Raw genomic sequence first — 18,689 nt, 5'->3', positions numbered from 1 at the left:
GGACATTTCAGTTACAATAACATGCAACAGTTCATGTTAATACCATTAGCGTGACGGCTGGTATTGGAGGGAACAGGTATGGAAAAAGGAAAACTTAAGCCTAAACAAATGACAGATGAAAGGAAATCACTGTCTCCACATCTGCTACTGGATCATGAAGGTGTTAACCTCTGAGGGGAGACAACGACTTAGAAATACCCATTTAGTTCAAAGGAGAAGGCATTGGCATTTTACTCTAGGTCTTAGAGTAAATCCTGAAGTGCCTCACAGGGAATTGGACACAAACAATTCGGTACTAACAAATAGTTTAAAGTATTGGTCAACCACACACCAAGAGGGAAGATCAGTCACGCTAGGATTTACTATTCGAACAGTTGACCGATCCTTCAGTCACATTTCACAACACAGTCGGACATTAACCTCAACAACACCTTATTAAGTAACCAACAAGTCTCCCATATCGCTGAAACGTCCTGGTTTTGATTGTGAGTTAATGATTGGCCCTTCAGACAGCCACTGCGTCATCCAAGCAGTGACAGAGGAGCATGTCATTTCTCACGCAAACAAAATGTGCAAACAGGGGTCTGTGTAAAAGGTAGATTCATAGGGTCTGGCGTATTACTGTCCATTGGGACCATGACTGTGTGGTTCTATTGTGCTAAAGGCTGGGGGGGGTTGTTACTCATTCACCAGACACGTGCTCAAGACATCAATGCCCATTGACCCCGGGCAATCAGGTTTGCATTCTTGGAGAGAGGGGCAGCGCAGGGGAGCATTCTTTTTTGGACAATAATAATCTACCACATGGAGCTCCTATAGCCTCTTAACTAAAGAGCACTGACCCAATTACAGCAGAGAAATCTATGGCCTGGGTTAGAACAGAACACTCTACAAACCTACACATTCGGAACAGGAGTCCAAATTAGGCAGGCTATTTTCTTGTCAGGCCTGCTGAAATGCATAGATTGTAAAAATACTCCTGTGATCATGTTTTGTCACAAAACGTTTAAAACTGGATTCCTTGCCAGAAAGTGAGCTCATTAACCTGTGCAAAGAGCAAAGAGGATCTGGGGAGTAAGCAGAGGCCAGGTCAGTCAGAGGGCCATTAGAGGAGCAGCCAGGACTACTGTATTCTGATTGAAGGCTCCAGTTTTCAAATACCCTTGGTCTGTTTAAGTGATATGATTAAACCTGACAGGGCAATGGACGGCTATTCACTGGGCCTCACCTAGTCAGAGGGCACATTAATGAGAGCTGTCGCTTATGCAACGTTCCAAAAACATGCACAAAACCCTGTGCCACAGCCCATTAGTGGGAGCAGGGTGTTTTATGAGGTGCTGAGAGACCATTGGGTTCCCCCTTTATTAGGGGCCTACCTGGTAACCATGTCATGGAACAAGGCGAACAGTAGTTGCACATTCTTCCTCCTCTACAACTTCCTGTGGAATTCCCCTAACTTTCACCACACAGCTCTATTGGAACTTTTCTATTAGTCCCACCCCTCTTATTAAAACTTATTTTGCGAAAGATATCCCCGGAAACAAATCAACAACTCCTGCTAATTAGTCAACCTGTCAAATGTTCTTGTAAACTCACATAGCTGGCAAAGGAGCCTGGGTATAAAAGAAACACTCTTTGGATTAGAGAGTTGAACATAACTTCACAAATTCCTTTTGTTCCACCAACAACCCAAAACCCTGCCAAAATAATTCCTTGCTTATCCAAGCCCATGATCCAATCCCTATGGTATTTCCAGTGATGATGTGACCTTGTTTGGGAAAGGTTTTAGGAGCGAGTACAACAGGCTCCACCCAATGGCACACTTACATTCCTTGAGAACAGACGTATAGAAAGCTTTACATTTGACCTAATTACCGTACAATTAAATAACACCCTATTGCACTGATACTCAAAACGTTCCCTGGCCATTGCTTTCAAAGACGTGAATGACAACTCCATTCAGAACTGCAGTCCATGGGAGGCCTTTAGAACAGAATAACTTGTGATCGTACTACAGCTGGAAGAGAGGTATCTTTAGGAGGTGGAAACTGAACACAGATGGATGAGAGAAAGTACCACAGCCCCAGCATAAGGTAAGGAAGTAGTGGAGCAAAAACATATACAGCTCCCAGAGGACGGGCAGAGGAGTGTAGCAGCACTAGGATGTGTGATTTGATTTAACCAAAAGGCTCCTCAAGAGCTTCTACCCCCAAGCCATAGCACTGCTGAACAATTAATAAAATCGCCACCGGACAATTCACATTGACACCTCCCCCCCACCCTTTTGTACACTGCTGCTACTTGCTGTTTATTATCTATGCATAGTCACTTCACCCCCCACCTACATGTACCAATTACCTCAACTAACCTGTACCCCCACACAGATATTTTGATTTGTTTTACACTTTTTCGGTTTCTACATGATTCCATGTGTTATTTCATAGTTCTGATGTCTTCACTATTATTCTGCAACGTAGAAAATAGTACAAATAAAGAAAAACCCTTGAATGAGTAGGTGTGTCCAAACGTCTGACGTCTGAATGCCACAGCTTCTGGTTGTGAGAGTCAGACTGGCTTGACCAGAAACTGTTTTGAAAGCAAAAAATATGAACTAGAACCAGGCCACTTTATCACATCCATGTTCCATTCCCCAGAGCTTCAGTACAGGTCAAGGGGGGAGTTCATGAAGTTACAGGGCAAAACTCTGACTCACAACATACCATATACTCAAGATGTTCTGCTTCATCCCTCACTGACAGCACTGATACTTTAAGCACAAAAATAGCAAGATATGCTGAAGAAAAACTGTTTCAACATGATGGTATGTCACTCAAGAGCGTTTAAAGATGTTTCGATGGTGTAATTGTAGCATGACGGCTTTGAAATAATTTTTCGGTCTGCCTGCAGATAAAACTCAACTCACTCACCTGGAGAGACGGTTGTGCATATATCCAGAGCTAGATATGATCCTAAACAAAACTGTTGCGGTTTGAGCTCAAAATGACAATGATAATCCAACCAATCAGGCTGGAGCTGTGGCTTTATCTACCAATGGGCCATAAACATTGAGGCAAAGCCAACTGTCAATGGGCACTTTGTTGAAGCAGATTCGCATAGGAAAATAAATGTTATAATCACATTGGTTTGTCCGTGGAGTGAAAGACATCAGCATGATTATGTACAGGTAAACACACACTCCTCTTAGCTCATGACAGATATGCATAAACTACACAAGTGATTCAACAGCAACCAGGAAGAAGCTCTGAGAAATCCCCTCGGCTATACCCTGCGGCCCGATCCTTTTTACGTTTTGACATTTTAGTCATTTAGCAGAATTAGTGTTGAGTGCCTTGTTCAACGGCCCAAAGAGATTTTTTTTTACCAAGTCGGCTCTGAGATTTGAACCAGTCACATTTTGGTTCGTGGACCAGCGCTCTTAAATCGCTAAGCTACCCATCACCACAGTAACGGAATTACGCTGAGACTAATTTTAAAATGTAAACAAAAACAACTGATTTCAAAGTTTAACAAACCATACAACTCAATGCACAATGACTACTTGGAACAATTTACACAGAAAATAAATAAGCATTTCCTGGAAACAGTGCAGATGCAAATTTTACCAACAGAATTACGGTACAATCTCCTTCAGTTTTATTCCGTTACCAAACTTTGTATCTGCACAGTTCTTCCTGTGAATGTGTTTTCGCTAAATTTCCTGTGGAAAATGTTAAAAGTAGTCCTTGTGCATAGAGTTGTATGATTTGTTAAACTTTGAAATCAATGCTTTTTTTTTGGTATACAGTTTTCACTTTAAAATGTGAGTCTCAACATTTTCCATTACCATGGAATGGCCCAGTGCTAATTGGCACCAATATGTAACCTGCCCTATCGCACAGCCTGTTCACAGTTGCTACTGACGAACAGCCCTGGGTGTTCCAGACACAACAGCCTTTATCAAAGAGATCCAGCCCAACACATGAAACAAAGTTCATGCTCCTGAGTGAAAGCAACTCTCCAAGCAGAGCCTTATAAACATACTGCTGGTCATAAAACACGGATGTCCCCAGACAATGAGGCTCATCAACTAGGCCTAAGCCACAGTGAGGCCAACAGGAAACGGATCACTGACACAACACACACATCCTAAAGAGAGAAAGAAAAGAAGAGCGAGCAAGTATCTCGGGGAAGGTGAGTACTCACTCAGATAGTGTTATCTTCAAACGCACACATCACTTAAGCAGTATTCCGTTGTTCAGTAAGCATTTGTTAAGCGGGTCAGAGGTCCCCAACAGCCAGTAGACACATACCATTCTCCGCCAAAGAGGGTGAGATGGACAGGGAGGCTGAAACGAGACACCTTCCTGGAATGCAGGAGGTGGTCATGATTGACACGCCACAGAAGAGCCAGTGTTTGCTTCGGTTAACCGTGAAGCCATTATCAGCTATTCATTGGGAGAGTGGTGCGATTGGGTTCCCTATTGCTCTGAAACCCCCAACAGCTATTGTGCCCCACAGAACATGCAGGCTGATTATGCCCCAGCGTACCTATTCAATCAATTTCATAACACCAGAGGCCTTGTGTGAAGAGGGTCCAAATCATACAGTGATCGCCATGTCAGGGTTTAGATTTACCATGGGAAATACGCAACGCAATAAACACAGGCAATGTTGTTGCATGGGGCATGGTAGCACATAGTTTGGCATGATCTGTGGAGATGAAACCTAGCTTTACGGCGTGGCTTCTGACCAGCCTCTCAAACTCCTTGACTGGCACTGCCGACTAATAACAGGCTGTCACCAGCCAACAGACACTGGTCAACCTACAGGTGAAACGCCACAGAGGGCAGCTGTCAGAAAAGCCAGACCCCTAATATGTAGACTACACTCTGTGGCTTCAAGGCACAGAGCCAGTGTCAATGTCATAAAACATGCCCATTATACAGCGCCTTCAGAAAGTATTCATACCCTTTGACCTATTCCACATTTTGTTGTTTTAGCCTACATGCAAAATTAATTACATCACATTTTTTGCTCACCCATCTACACACAATAACCCCTAATGACAAAGTGAAAACATGTTTCAAATTTGTGCTAATTTATTGACAATGAAATATCTAATTTACTTAAGTATTCACACCCCTGAATCAACCTGTTATAAATCACCTTCACCTTTGATTACAGCGGTGAGTCTTTCCGGGTAAGTCTCCAAGAGCTTTGCACACCTGGATTGTACAATATTTGCACATATTCTTTTTTAATTCTTCAAACTCTGTCAAGTCTCGCTATAGATTTTCAAGTCGATTTAAGTCAAAACTGCAACTAGGCCACTCAGGTACTTTCAATGTCATCTTGGTAAGCAACCCCAGTGAATATTTGTCCTTGTGTTTTAGGTTATTGTTCTGCTGAAAGGTAAACTTGTCTCCCAGTGTCTGTTGGAAAGCAGACGGAACCAGGTTTTCCTCTAGGATTTTGCCTGTGCTTAGCGCTAATTCTGTTTATTTTTATCCTATAGAACTCTGGAGTCCTTGCCAATGACAAGCATACTCATAACATGATGCAGCCACCACCATACTTGAAAATATGAAGAGTGGTACTCAGTGATATGTTGAGTTGGATTTGGACCAAACATAACACTTTGTATTGAGGAATTAAAGTTAATTTCTTTGCCACTTTTTTGCCGTTGTACTTTAGTGCCTTACTGCAAACAGGATTCATGTTTTGTAACATTTGTATTCTGTACAGGCATCCTTCTTTTCACTCTGCCATTTAACTTAGTACTGTGGAGTAACTACAATGTTGTTGAGCAATCATCAGTTTTCTCCTATCACAGCCATTTAAAACCGTTAAGAGTTTAAGTCACCATTGTATCTTTGTAATGACTAGGTGTATTGATTAGAGGTCGACCGATTAATCAGAATGGCCAATTAATTAGAGACAATTTCAAGTTTTCATAATCGGTAATCTGCATTTTTGGCCACCGATTATGGCCTATTACATTGCACTCCACGAGGAGACTGCGTGGCAAGCTGACTACCTGTTATGCGAGTGCAGCAAGGAGCCAAGGTAAGGTGCTAGCTAGCATTAAACTTTTCTTATAAAAAACTATCAATCTTAACATAAATCACTAGTTAAACTAGTAATATCATCAACCATGTGTAGTTATCTAGCTTGTCCTGCGTTGCATATCATCGATGCGGTGCCTGTTAATTTATCATTGAATCACAGCCTACTTCGCCAAACGGATGATTTAACAAACGCATTCATGAAAAAAGCACCGTCATTGCACCTAACCATAAACATCAATGCCTTTCTTAAAATCAATACTGAAGCATATATTTTTAAACCTGCATATTTAGTTAATATTGCCTGCTAACATGAATTTATTTTAACTAGGGAAATTGTGTCACTTCTCTTGCGTTCTGTGCAAGCAGAGTCAGGGTATATGCAGCAGTTTGGGCCGCCTGGCTCGTTGTGAACTGTGTGAAGACCATTTCTTCCTAACAAAGACCGTAATTAATTTGCCAGAATTGTACATAATTATGACAGAACATTGAAGGTTGTGCAATGTAACAGCAGTATTTAGATTTAGGGATGCCACCCGTTAGATAAAATACATAACAGTTCCGTATTCCACTGAAATAATAAACGTCTTGTTTTTGAGATGATAGTTTCCGGATTCGACCATATTAAATGACCTAAGGCTCTTATTTCTGTGTGTTATTATATTAAAATTAAGTCTACGATTTGATAGAGCAGTCTGACTGAGCGGTGGTAGGCAGCAGCAGGCTCGTATGCATTCACTCAAACAGCACTTTTGCCAGCAGCTCTTCGCTGTGCTTCAAGCATTGCACTCCTGAGATTAGGCTGGCAATACTAAAGTACCTATTAGAACATCCAATAGTCAAAAGGTATATGAAATTACAAATGGTATAGAGAGAAATAGTCCTATAATAACTACAACCTAAAACTTCTTACCTGGGAATATTGAAGACTCATGTTAAAAAGGAACCACCAGCTTTCATATGTTCTGAGCAAGGAATTTAAACGTTAGCTTTTTGACATTGCACTTTTACTTTCAACACTTATTTTTGCATTATTTAAACCAAATTGAACAGGTTTCATTATTTATTTGAGACTAAATTGATTTTATTGATGTATTATATTAAGTTCAAATACAGTGGGGCAAAAAAGTATTTAGTCAGCCACCAATTGTGCAAATTCTCCCACTTAAAAAGATGAGAGAGGCCTGTAATTTTCATCATAGGTACACTTCAACTATGACAGACAAAATTAGGAGAAAAAAAATCCAGAAAATCACATTGTAGGATTTTTAATGAATTTATTTGCAAATTGTGGTGGAAAATAATTTTTGGGTCAATAACAAAATAAAAAAAGCCCCAGAGCGCATCAGAGGTGAACATTATTCATCTCTCAATAACAAAACAGGCATACCAACCCACAACAACACTATATGGCTATGTGTGAGGGTCATGATGTAAGTGCATAGTCGTTTCCACACTTCCCATAAGAGCTGGTTGAAAATAACCCAAATGGACACAGGTTGAGTGAGGGTGCCAGGCTGATTCATAGTGATTGTAATACAACCATATGGATGAATGGGAGAAGACTCACTCAGAGATATCCTAGCCGGGTTCATCAATGCCATAATTTGCAAATAAATTCATTAAAAATCCTACAATGTGATTTTCTGGATTTTTTTTCCTCATTTTGTCTGTCATAGTTGAAGTGTACCTATGATGAAAATTACAGGCCTATCTCATATTTTTAAGTGGGAGAACTTGCACAATTGGTGGCTGACTAAATACTTTTTTGCCCCACTGTAAGTGTTCATTCAATATTGTTGTAATTGTCATCGTTACAAAATGTGTATAATATATATATATATATATATATAGCTTTTTTTTTTTTGGTCCTCCAATAATCGGTATCGGCATTGAAAAATCATAATCAGTCGACCTCTAGTATTGATACACTATCAAAACTGTAATTAATAACTTCACCATGCTCAAAGGGATATTCAATGGCTGCTTTTTTAATCTATCTACCAATAGGTGCCCTTCATTGCGAGAAATTGGATTGAATCGGTGTTTGAAATTGACAGCTGAATTGAGGGACCTTACAGGTAATTGTAAGTGCGGGGAACAGAGATGAGGTACTCATTCAAAAATCATGTTAACCACTATTATTGCACACAGAGTGAGTCCATGCAACTTAATATGTGACTTGTTAAGCACATTTTTTGCCTTATTTAGGCTTGCCATAACAACTGGGTTGAATACTTAGACTCAAGACAATTCAGCTTTTCATTTTTTATGAATTTGTAAACATTTCTAAAAACATAAAAATGTTTGTAGGCCAGTGACACAAAATCTCATTTGAATCCATTTTAAATTCAGGCTGTAACACAACAAAATGTGGGAAAAGTCAAGGGATGTGAATACTTTCTGAAGGCTCTGTATGAACATCATTCCCCTGATGGTGGAAGTTCTTAGTGGTCAAGCTTTCATCAAGGTCCCTGCGGCCAGACTGTGACATGATTTAAGTGCAATAACAACGATACTGCTCCCTCTGCACATTTTCAGCATACTCATGGAGACTTTTTTCATGTCTGTGCTATAGACAGAAGGTCTTCATAAACACTCCACCGGAACAGACATGTTTATGTGGCCTTTTGAAGGTCAGAAGAATTCATGTTTTAGAACCCCATTTGATACCTTCTCATTGGTCATTAAAGCTACTCTGTTTCAAACTATTTCCCCACTAATATCCAACCCATTTGGTACATTGAAATGTTCGTTTCATAATGATAATGACACGACCTAAGAGACAGATAAGTCCAACTTTTATGCAGTCTTTTCATAACTTTTTTGTTGTTGTTGCATAGGCCTACAGGTTGCCAGTACAGAGTGTAAACTGTCTCATCCAACACCATGCGTCATGCTAATTAACTAGGCTATGATTTGTAAACAAATGAAAGTTAGACAGCTTGGACTCACCTCGGTGGATGGCATGCTGACAACACCTGTTGATCTGCGCTTCTCCCTCAGCTTTCTCTTCTCTATCTGTCCTTTCCCCTTCCTGGCGCTTGGACCACTGTTTTTCTTCTCTTTGCCTTTACTGGGTGAGGGGCTCTCCTTGTCACTGCCATGGTCATTGCATACAGTCGGGCTGGACTCTTGTGGGGTGCAGGGCACTTTCTCCGGCGTCTTCTTCAGGTTACTCCCCGGTGTATCCGCTCCTCTGACGGTTGGTGTCGGGTGTGGGTCATCGTCAGGTCTCTTCAAGGCTGAGGAGGATGATGAGCGAGCCATGGGGTATGATGTCCCGCGGTCCGGGTTGCCGTTGTTGTTAAGTTCGGTGCTCGAGGTAGCATTGCGCATCTCACTTTTGTTGCTGTGGCTCCCCAGGGACGCAGTGGCAATGCCACCAGTGCACGCGCCGGTGGCCGCAGCGATGTCCCCGAGCATTTTTGCCCTCATTTTCTCCCGTTTAGCCTTCCATTCCTCCAGAAAGTCTGTCTGTGCATTTGGTTTAAATCCACCCGTTGCCATGTTCCTTTTTTTCGTTTTGTATGTGTGGAGTTTTCACCAGTGGCTTTCCTACGTTTGTAAACTACGCTCCTTCAGCAGGGAATTTGTCATTTCCGTTTTTAAGTCAGGTTACCGTGCAATCGTCCTTCGCTTCTAATGACACGACATTTCTCAAAACGATTCGGTCTAAAAGGTAATGGAGAATCACGGTTAGTGTTATTTGGTCCAAACTTCAATGAAACGACCTCACTTCGAAATTACTATCCGTGTGTAAAGTTAATCACATTGGACGTGTATCAAGTTGTTTTCACAAACTAGCCTTCCCATAAACAAACAGGGGTTTGAACTATAAATAACTCATAGCAAAGTTTGTGCTACAGTAGATAGACACGATAATTCTTAAGTTATTTTATCCGCAAAAAATGTTAAGGTAACTTATTGGAAATAACATGACTCATTTAGTGAACAATTGCAACAGTGACATGCGTTTCTAAGAAGACTCACCTGTTATTTTGCAGTGCTTTCGCTCTCTCAGGTGAACATTCCGTAGGAATGAATTGTAGCCTACTTCACTGGCAAACTCGATTAGTCACATGCAATCAGTGCGGCTCGGACTCAGCCCCCTCTACTGGGCTTCTCCGAACCCATACGAAGACTCACGAATGCATACGAAATAAAACGGTTGTAGCCTGTTCTGTTATTAAAAATGTTTGGGTTGTACTTGCTGTGTCTAAACACCTTTCTTTGATCCCTATTTTCCAACTGAATGTTTATTTTTTGTTTTACAGCATCTAGGCTACAGGGTGGAAATAAACAAAAATAAAAATGTCTCAGCCTAATCATAGACTATATAGTTTATATTCTTCTTAACCTATAGGCTGTATTAGTGGAGGCTGGTGGGAGGAGCTATAGGAGGATGGGTTCACTGTAATGGTTGGATGGAATTAATGGAAAAGAGTCAAACATGTGGTTTGATCCCTTTCCATTAATTCCATTCCAGCCATTACAAAGAGCCCATCCTCGAATAGCTCCTCCCACCAGCTTCCTCTGCTATGGACAGTTTGTTGTTAATGCTACCACGCAGATCCCACAGAAAACCTCCCTAAGGCGTTGGATGAGTCACCCAGCCCCAGAGCGCTTCAGAGGTGAACATTATTCATCTCTCAATAACAAAACAGGCATACCAACCCACAACAACACTATATGGCTATGTGTGAGGGTCATGATGTAAGTGCATAGTTGTTTCCACACTTCCCATAAGAGCTGGTTGAAAATAACCCAAGTGGACACAGGTTGAGTGAGGGTGCCAGGCTGATTCATAGTGATTGTAATACAACCATATGGATGAATGGGAGAAGACTCACTCAGAGATATCCTAGCCAGGTTCAAACAAGACAGTGACCTTGACCGAACAGCCAGTATGCAGCCAATAGCATCTTTACCATTCATACCACACCGGATGAATTATGTGAAGGCAGTGGATGCTTACAGTGTAGGTTCTCTTTGGGTTGATTAGGTTGTTAGGTTTGCAATATTTTACAATCATTACCAAACAGAACCTAAGAACCCACCGTATTCACATAACAAGCTGTGATTATGTGAATACGGTCGGTGCTTATTTTCAGCTCTCTTGCAACATGCTTTGGAAGCTGACATATCTCTTTTGGCCCATTCCTCCATGCAGATCTCCTCTAGAGCAGTGATGTTTTGGGGCTGTTGCTGGGCAACACGGATTTTCAACTCCCTCCAAAGATTTTCTATGGGGTTGAGATCTGGAGACTGGCTAGGCCACTCCAGGACCTTGAAATGCTTCTTAAGAAGCCACTCCTTTGTTGCCCGGGCAGTGTGTTTGGGATCATTGTCATGCTGAAAGACCCAGCCACGTTTCATCTTCAATGCCCTTGCTGATGGAAGGAGGTTTTGACTCAAAATCTCACGATACATGGCCCCATTCATTCTTTCCTTTACACGGATCAGTCGTCCTGGTCCCTTTGCAGAAAAACAGCCCCAAAGCATGATGTTTCCACCCCCATGCTTCACAGTAGGTATGGTGTTCTTTGGATGCAACTCAGCATTCTTTGTCCTCCAAACACGACGAGTTGAGTTTTTACCAAAAAGTTATATTTTGGTTTCATCTGACCATATGACATTCTCCCAATCTTCTTCTGGATCATCCAAATGCTCTCTAGCAAACTTCAGACGGGCCTGGACATGTACTGGCTTAAGCAGGGGGACACGTCTGGCCCTGCAGGATTTGAGTCCCTGGCGGCGTAGTGTGTTACTGATGGTAGGCTTTGTTACTTTGGTCCCAGCTCTCTGCAGGTCATTCACTAGGTCCCCCTGTGTGGTTCTGGGATTTTTGCTCACCGTTTTTGTGATCATTTTGACCCCACGGGGTGAGATCTTGCGTGGAGCCCCAGATCGAGGGAGATTATCAGTGGTCTTGTATGTCTTCCATTTCCTAATAATTGCTCCCACAGTTGATTTCTTCAAACCAAGCTGCTTACCTATTGCAGATTCAGTCTTCCCAGCCTGGTGCAGGTCTACAATTTTGTTTCTGGTGTCCTTTGACAGCTCTTTGGTCTTGGCCATAGTGGAGTTTGGAGTGTGACTGTTTGAGGTTGTGGACAAGTGTCTTTTATACTGATAACAAGTTCAAACAGGTGCCATTAATACAGGTAACGAGTGGAGGACAGAGGAGCCTCTTAAAGAAGAAGTTGCAGGTCTGCGAGAGCCAGAAATATTGCTTGTTTGTAGGTGACCACATACTTATTTTCCACCATAATTTGCAAATAAATGCATTAAAAATCCTACAATGTGATTTTCTGGATTTTTTCTTCTCATTTTGTCTGTCATAGTTGAAGTGTACCTATGATGAAAATTACAGGCCTCTCTCATCTTTTTAAGTGGGAGAACTTGCACAATTGGTGGCTGACTAAATACTTTTTTTGCCCACTGTACGTACATTTTATTCTGTTCTCATGTTTATGGATCTCTGTTTAAGGAAATATACTGCTGCATCTGTTGCGGTGTAGCGATGGACGAAGAGCTCCAGTGCAATAACTCTGGTTGACATTCCTAGCTATTCAGTCTGTGGTCATTACCATTCATAGCTTAGCTCTGCTACTGCGCTGGGTTGGTTACTGCTGAAGGAGTTTTTTTTTTACCTTTAGCATGGAGACCAATGCCTCTTTTCCAAGGGAGCCTTGCATGAACACAATTGATCAAACTTAATAAGAACATACTACTAGCAATTTACGAAGCAAAACACACTCCTCAACAACTAGGTCATCCATTAGCAATTGAACTCACCTGTACATAGCCTATATAATAATCTACTGTTTGTAAACGACATATATTAGACAGTATTGTACGTGTGCCGACATGATTGATTGGAGATAAAGGAGAAATGTACCTAGGTGAAAGGGATTAGACACCTTTGTCTAAAAATAGTGGCTGATCTAAGGGTTGAGGTCACACTGCTGCATATTTAGCATTTTTATGTCTGCTTTTTGGGAAGCTGAAATACGAGAGGGCAGTTGTTGTCGCTCACAGCAGCTCGCTCCATGCCAACACAAACTGTGCTCCTCTTTCAACTAAACCCGACTTAGCATTCCAATAATGAATTTCCACTGGGAAAGATAAGTGTGTGAACTCCCTTTCTGAACATCTCACAGTGTTACATCTTATCTCTGGTGGGTTAAAGACCTTCTGTAAAAGCAGTCATTTTAAATAAATGCCAAGATAACTTTTTCCTCCATGTTACACATAGCCCAGACTGCACATTTCTGGTGGAGTGGTAGAAAAATACAGATAGCAGACAAACAGTAAAATCTTCATAGCCAGTAGCCCAAATTTATTCTCAAAACATAACATAATGTTCACAGTTTTTTATCCATCCCACAGTTATGTATTCTGTTAAAAGTCATGAGGTGGCCTATAAAATTAAAATGATTTCCCCTTGTTCAGTTTCAACTGGAGCTTTTTGTGGATATAAACTTGGACCGAGTGGACAAAACATGACATAGACTGACCCGGTTAAAGCTATGATCCCTTATTGGGTTGTGCAACTCAGTCTTAGGAAGGTGTTCTTATTGTTTTGTACACTCTGTGTATATTGTACTAACTCTATGAAAACATTCACATTCTGAAGGGATACTCTCACCAAACGGCATCATCCCTCACCACTACATAACGTTCCCTTATTTACCCATTTTGGGTCATAATGCTTAATGTTATGGTCTGACTCATTGTCTCCTTTCTGTTAGTGACTGGACAATCAGACTCACAACACAGACTGCACCATATGCCTTACAAGTCTTGTGAGTGTGTTTGACATACCAAAAGAGCTGAGGAGAAGGCATATGCCTCTCAGTAGCATGTACAGCATGGCTGACTGGCCCTCTGGAAGAAGATTGGCCAGAGGCATGAAGGAAGTGAGGAATAGACGGACAACAGAGCCCTGGGTGAGACTTCTTCAGTCACAGAGAGAGGGAGTGAGGGAAGGAAGAAAGAGAGAGAGAAAGGAGAGACTACCCCAAATGACATGTAAAGAAGTCGACTAGCCACATCAGAACCAGATAATTCTCTACTGAACCAAAGGCCCCAGTCAGGTTTAGGGTTTGTCCCCTGCCTGTACTCCTCTGGTGATGTGGACTCTGACTCTATGGATCCATTCGTCTCTCTCTCTGTCCCGTATGTGTAGGTCCGTTACCCCTCCTGTGCCCTCCAACGGCTGCTCATGCCATCTGCAGGGTGCCATCTGGTGAGTGTGATGTGGTGGGTGACTAAGTGGGACAGTTAGCCAACATGTTCCATGTTCTGTACCACTGAGTCAGCACATCCCTCTGCTGATTGGCTTCTACTGTGGTTTAGCCAACAGGATGTCAGCTACAGATGTTGCATCAGTAGATGTATCATACCATCGTAGGCAGAGTGTGCATGAATCGATAGCCCTGTTTATGTCTGCCGTTAGCATGTATCCTTTGTCCACCTGATCTTGACCTGATTTTGTCTATTTACACGTATAAGATTAGATCACAGTCAGATCACAATACATCTTTTAATCATCTACTGTACACTAATAATGTGGGCACAATCAGAATGTGGACAAGATCAGGACAAAGGCTGCATGTTTGAACCAGGTATAAACAGGGCTAGAATAGGCTCATATGGTTAGCTGCATAAAAGTAGTGTTGTCTTGTCTGAACTTGCTTTGGTCTGAATAATATGTGGTTTGTCTGCTGCAGTAAGGCTATGTTTATGACTCCCTGTTTGACACCTCAGTGAGAGGGAGCGGAGAGTATGAGGGTGGGAATGGCAACTCCCAATGTTATGTAACCCCGTTCCCAACCGCCCTACTGTACTGTCCTGTATGTGGGGAATGACAGCGGACACAGAGGCAATTTGAACACTTCCAAAGCACAATGTTCTTCTAATTGCTCCAATTGACACTGCGTTTTCATTAATCATGCATCCAACTCGTTTGAATTGTCCAATCTACCAGATCTGTGCTTCCATAATGCGAGTATGGCACATGTTGGAACAGCCCGGTCAGCTATTGTACCATTGTCTGTCTGTGGAGCAGAGGGGCTTTGTTCACCCAGCGTGTCTGATACGGGCGGCAGAGAGCTTTGTGCTCGTCAGCTGCTCTGTTCTGCCTCTGTTAGTTAGCTCACACCACACTCTGCAACTTCAGCAAAGTGCAGGACAGAGGAAAGGGAGATGAATGAGGCACAGACAGCAGTGGAAAAAATGAGGAGAGAAGAGAAGGGATCAGAACGCGGTGTACGACAGGAGCTGCTGTGGAGATCTAATTCCCCTCTCTGGGTGATTTCAAACCCAGGAAAGCACATAATCTTATGGCAGAACAGTTGTCAGGAATCAAAGAATCAGGCCTCGCTACCAATCATGAGCTGCTTTTGGGGCTAAGCCCCCAGTGATTTGCTTTGAGCCTTAGTGAGGGAAAATTCTACCCTATCAAATACAACAGATGAAGTCTGCCTCTGATGAAATATTTATGATTCATTCTATTTACCTACTGAAGTCTCACAAAAACAGATAGGTTGTCATCTAAATGTTTTCTGTCTGGTCCACAGGTTCACAGTGGAGATCAGGCAAAACAGAACACATTCTTCCTTTGCAGTGAGAAGTGTGATTCCAGCCCCTCTCTCTCTCTCTGTGTGTGTGCGTGTGTGTGTGTGTGTGTGTGTGTGTGTGTGTGTGTGTGTGTGTCATTAAACACACAGAAACCACCACAACCGTCCTCTAGATGTTTTTGGTTTGATCATAATGATATCAGATACTAATAAGAAGTCCACATACGCATTGTCTTGACTATGTTTCACAAACACTCAAAATGCAAGCTTATGACCATTTCTGGTCTACAGTACCATTGTACCCTCTCCCTTTGGGATGCTGGGAAAGCAATGAATCGACTATACTAATTAAATCCAAGTATTTTGCATGCTTATCCCCAAAGTATTATCTAAGCTTGGAGTTGGTTCTTTGAAGAGCACCATTGGAGCAGGGCATTCTCTCTGCCAAGAGCAGTCAATGATTAAATACTCTTTATTAATAAGCAACTCCATCAGTTTGATTAGAGATATGTACTGACCACAGCAGTGAACTGTTGAAACTCTGGCTTGAGGTCTGATCCTCTAAGGTGGATGTCAGCGCCTTTGTTCCCCATCTGATCACTGGGTCACTTTAACCCTGATTAAATAACTGTCACCAGTATCCATGACATTGTTTGCCACTGATATTGACCTTGCAGTGTATATTCTTGTGTGTATTTATTTTATGTAAGTTACTATCACTGCATTGTTGAGAAGGAGCTTGCAAGCAGCAAGCATTTCACTACACTGGCTGTATCCTGTGCATGTGACAAATCAACTCGGATTTGATTTGGGAGAGAAAAAGAAGAGGAGCAGATAAGAAAGTTTAAAACAATAGATGTCACATTTGATGGGATATTCCCAGTGGTGGTAAAAGTACTCAATTGTCATACTTGAGTAAAAGTAAAGATAACTTAATAGAAAATGACTCAAGTAAAAGTGAACGTCACCAAGTAAAATACTACTTCAGAAAAAGTCTAAAAGTATTTGGTTTTAAACTTAGAATATTCCTTTGTAAATTATGTCTGAGTTATGTCTGAGTTATGTCTGAGTGTTGGAGCGTGCCCCTGGCTATCCGTCAATAAAAAATCAAATGGTGCCTTCTGGTACGCTTAATACAAGACATTTGAAATTATTTATACTTTTACTTGTAATACTTGTGTTTAGTGAGTCTGCCAGATCAGAGTTAGTAGGGATGAACAGGGATGTTCTCTTGATACGTGTGTGAATTCTGCTGAGCATTCAAAATGTAACGAGTACAGGGAAAAATCAGGGAAAATGTATGGGAGTAAAAAGTACATTACTTTTACTTCACTACATTCCTAATGAAAATATTTAAAAATATAAATAGTAAAGTACAGATACCCCAAAAAACTACTTAAGTAGTACTTAAAACTATTTTTTACTTAAGTACTTTACACCACTGGATATTCCATAGAGTCCATAGTTTAGCATGGTATGAGTTGCAATGGCCTCTATACCGTTCCATGCATTTGAGTACAAAGCATTGTATTATCGACGTGACCTTCCCTTCTTTAAACTTTAAGCTTTAGTCCTGTGTACTCGTCCTCAACCACAGCATAGTGAGATAGCAGTATTTGTCACAAAGTGTTTAACAGCAACCCAACCTTGAGGAAGAGCATCTTCATTTTAAGAAGGGACTCAGGGCTATGCTCAGCCCCTCTGCTGGCTTACTTCACTAGGACTGGTCCATCTCTCACTCACCCCAGTTTCCATCAACTATACAATTAAACACATGATGGCACGCATAAAAACACAGATGTTACTGTAATATTTGAACATTTAATTGCGTCAACCAGACCACCCAAAAAAACACCCAAACACCCAAAACACCCATATGTTCATAGATTCATAGGTTCATCAGAATTGTAGAGGGGTAGGTATAGCCAATGACTTGCTTCCTGCAAGTGTCCATAACACACTGCATCCCCCAGGGAGCGCCACCAGCCTAGTTAAGTTGATGTTAGACAGTTCCGCACCCTGAAGTAGGTTGACATTTATTGCCATGGGTCTTGTCCTGGAAGCAGAACTGAGCAATTTCCCCTTAGATAGGCCAGTTTCAAAGTCAAAATTGCCTATATTGAAAACATTTATGAAAACAAAAATTACTTTTTTGGTCTTCATCTAAGGTTAGCCATTAGGGTTAGCAGTGTGGTTAATGTTAGGTTTAAAATCAGATTTTATGTCTTTGTGGCTGTTCCAGCTAGTAACAACTCTGCAGAGCTGCCTCCAGAACAAGATTCATGACGAAAAACACTAACCTGCAAGTAATCTATCAGCAGGTAGTCTAGTGGTTAGAGCATTGGGTCAGTAACTGAAAGTTTGCTAGATTGAATCCCTGAGCTGACAAGGTAAAGATCTGTTGTTCTGCCCCTGAAAGAGCAGTTAGCCCACTGTTCCTAGGCTGTCATTGTAAATAAGAATCCGTTCTTAACTGATTTGCCAAGTTAAATAAAGATTAAATAACCATTTTAAAAAATCTATGGGCCAGGAGAAACTAATCCATGGTTGACATGAGTATATATCACATCATTATTATTGCAGGTGAAACAAACTGACCCTGTGGTGGTGGATGTAGGCCTGAAGGAACATGGTTGTTGGGCTCTCCCCGGCTGAGCTGGGTGTTTTCATTCTATGTGGGTTAAAACAAACTGACCCTGTGGTGGTGGATGTAGGCCTGAAGGAACATGGTTGTTGGGCTCCCCCCAGCTGAGCTGGGTGTTTTCATTCTATGTGGGTGACAATAAACTTGAATTTTTGGTACCACGTGAATAGGAATGAGTAGACGTTGTCATTTCTTAAAACATGTACACTCTTGTTGGTTATAAACTAAATTCAGGAAGTAGTTTTGACAGACACTAACATTGCTGACATAGCCCTCTATGTTTGTCAATATCATAATTGTAGAGGGTAGGTAAAGGTATCACCAATTACTTACTTTACGCGAGCAGCAATAAGACACTGTATCCACTAGGGGGTGCCATCAACCAAATTTTGT

The 18,689-nt window shown here is 41.6% G+C and overlaps 1 protein-coding gene across 1 annotated transcript in view; it reads right to left on the bottom strand.

The window, feature by feature from the left end:
• Nucleotides 1–10,167, bottom strand: part of LOC115106130 (PRKC apoptosis WT1 regulator protein-like) — a 105,355-nt gene extending 95,188 nt beyond the window's left edge. The window contains exons 1-2 of the mRNA XM_065008324.1: nucleotides 10,059–10,167; nucleotides 9,021–9,740 (exon numbers count right to left, since the gene is read on the bottom strand). Coding sequence (XP_064864396.1) covers nucleotides 9,021–9,575 — 555 coding nt within the window. The 5' untranslated portion in view covers nucleotides 9,576–9,740; nucleotides 10,059–10,167. The remainder of the gene's footprint in view (nucleotides 1–9,020; nucleotides 9,741–10,058) is intronic.
• Nucleotides 10,168–18,689: the final 8,522 nt, after the last annotated feature.

This window comes from Oncorhynchus nerka, linkage group LG23 (assembly GCF_034236695.1).
Source record: "Oncorhynchus nerka isolate Pitt River linkage group LG23, Oner_Uvic_2.0, whole genome shotgun sequence".
Taxonomy (NCBI): Eukaryota; Metazoa; Chordata; class Actinopteri; order Salmoniformes; family Salmonidae; genus Oncorhynchus; species Oncorhynchus nerka.
This window is presented reverse-complemented; position numbering and strand designations above follow the sequence as displayed.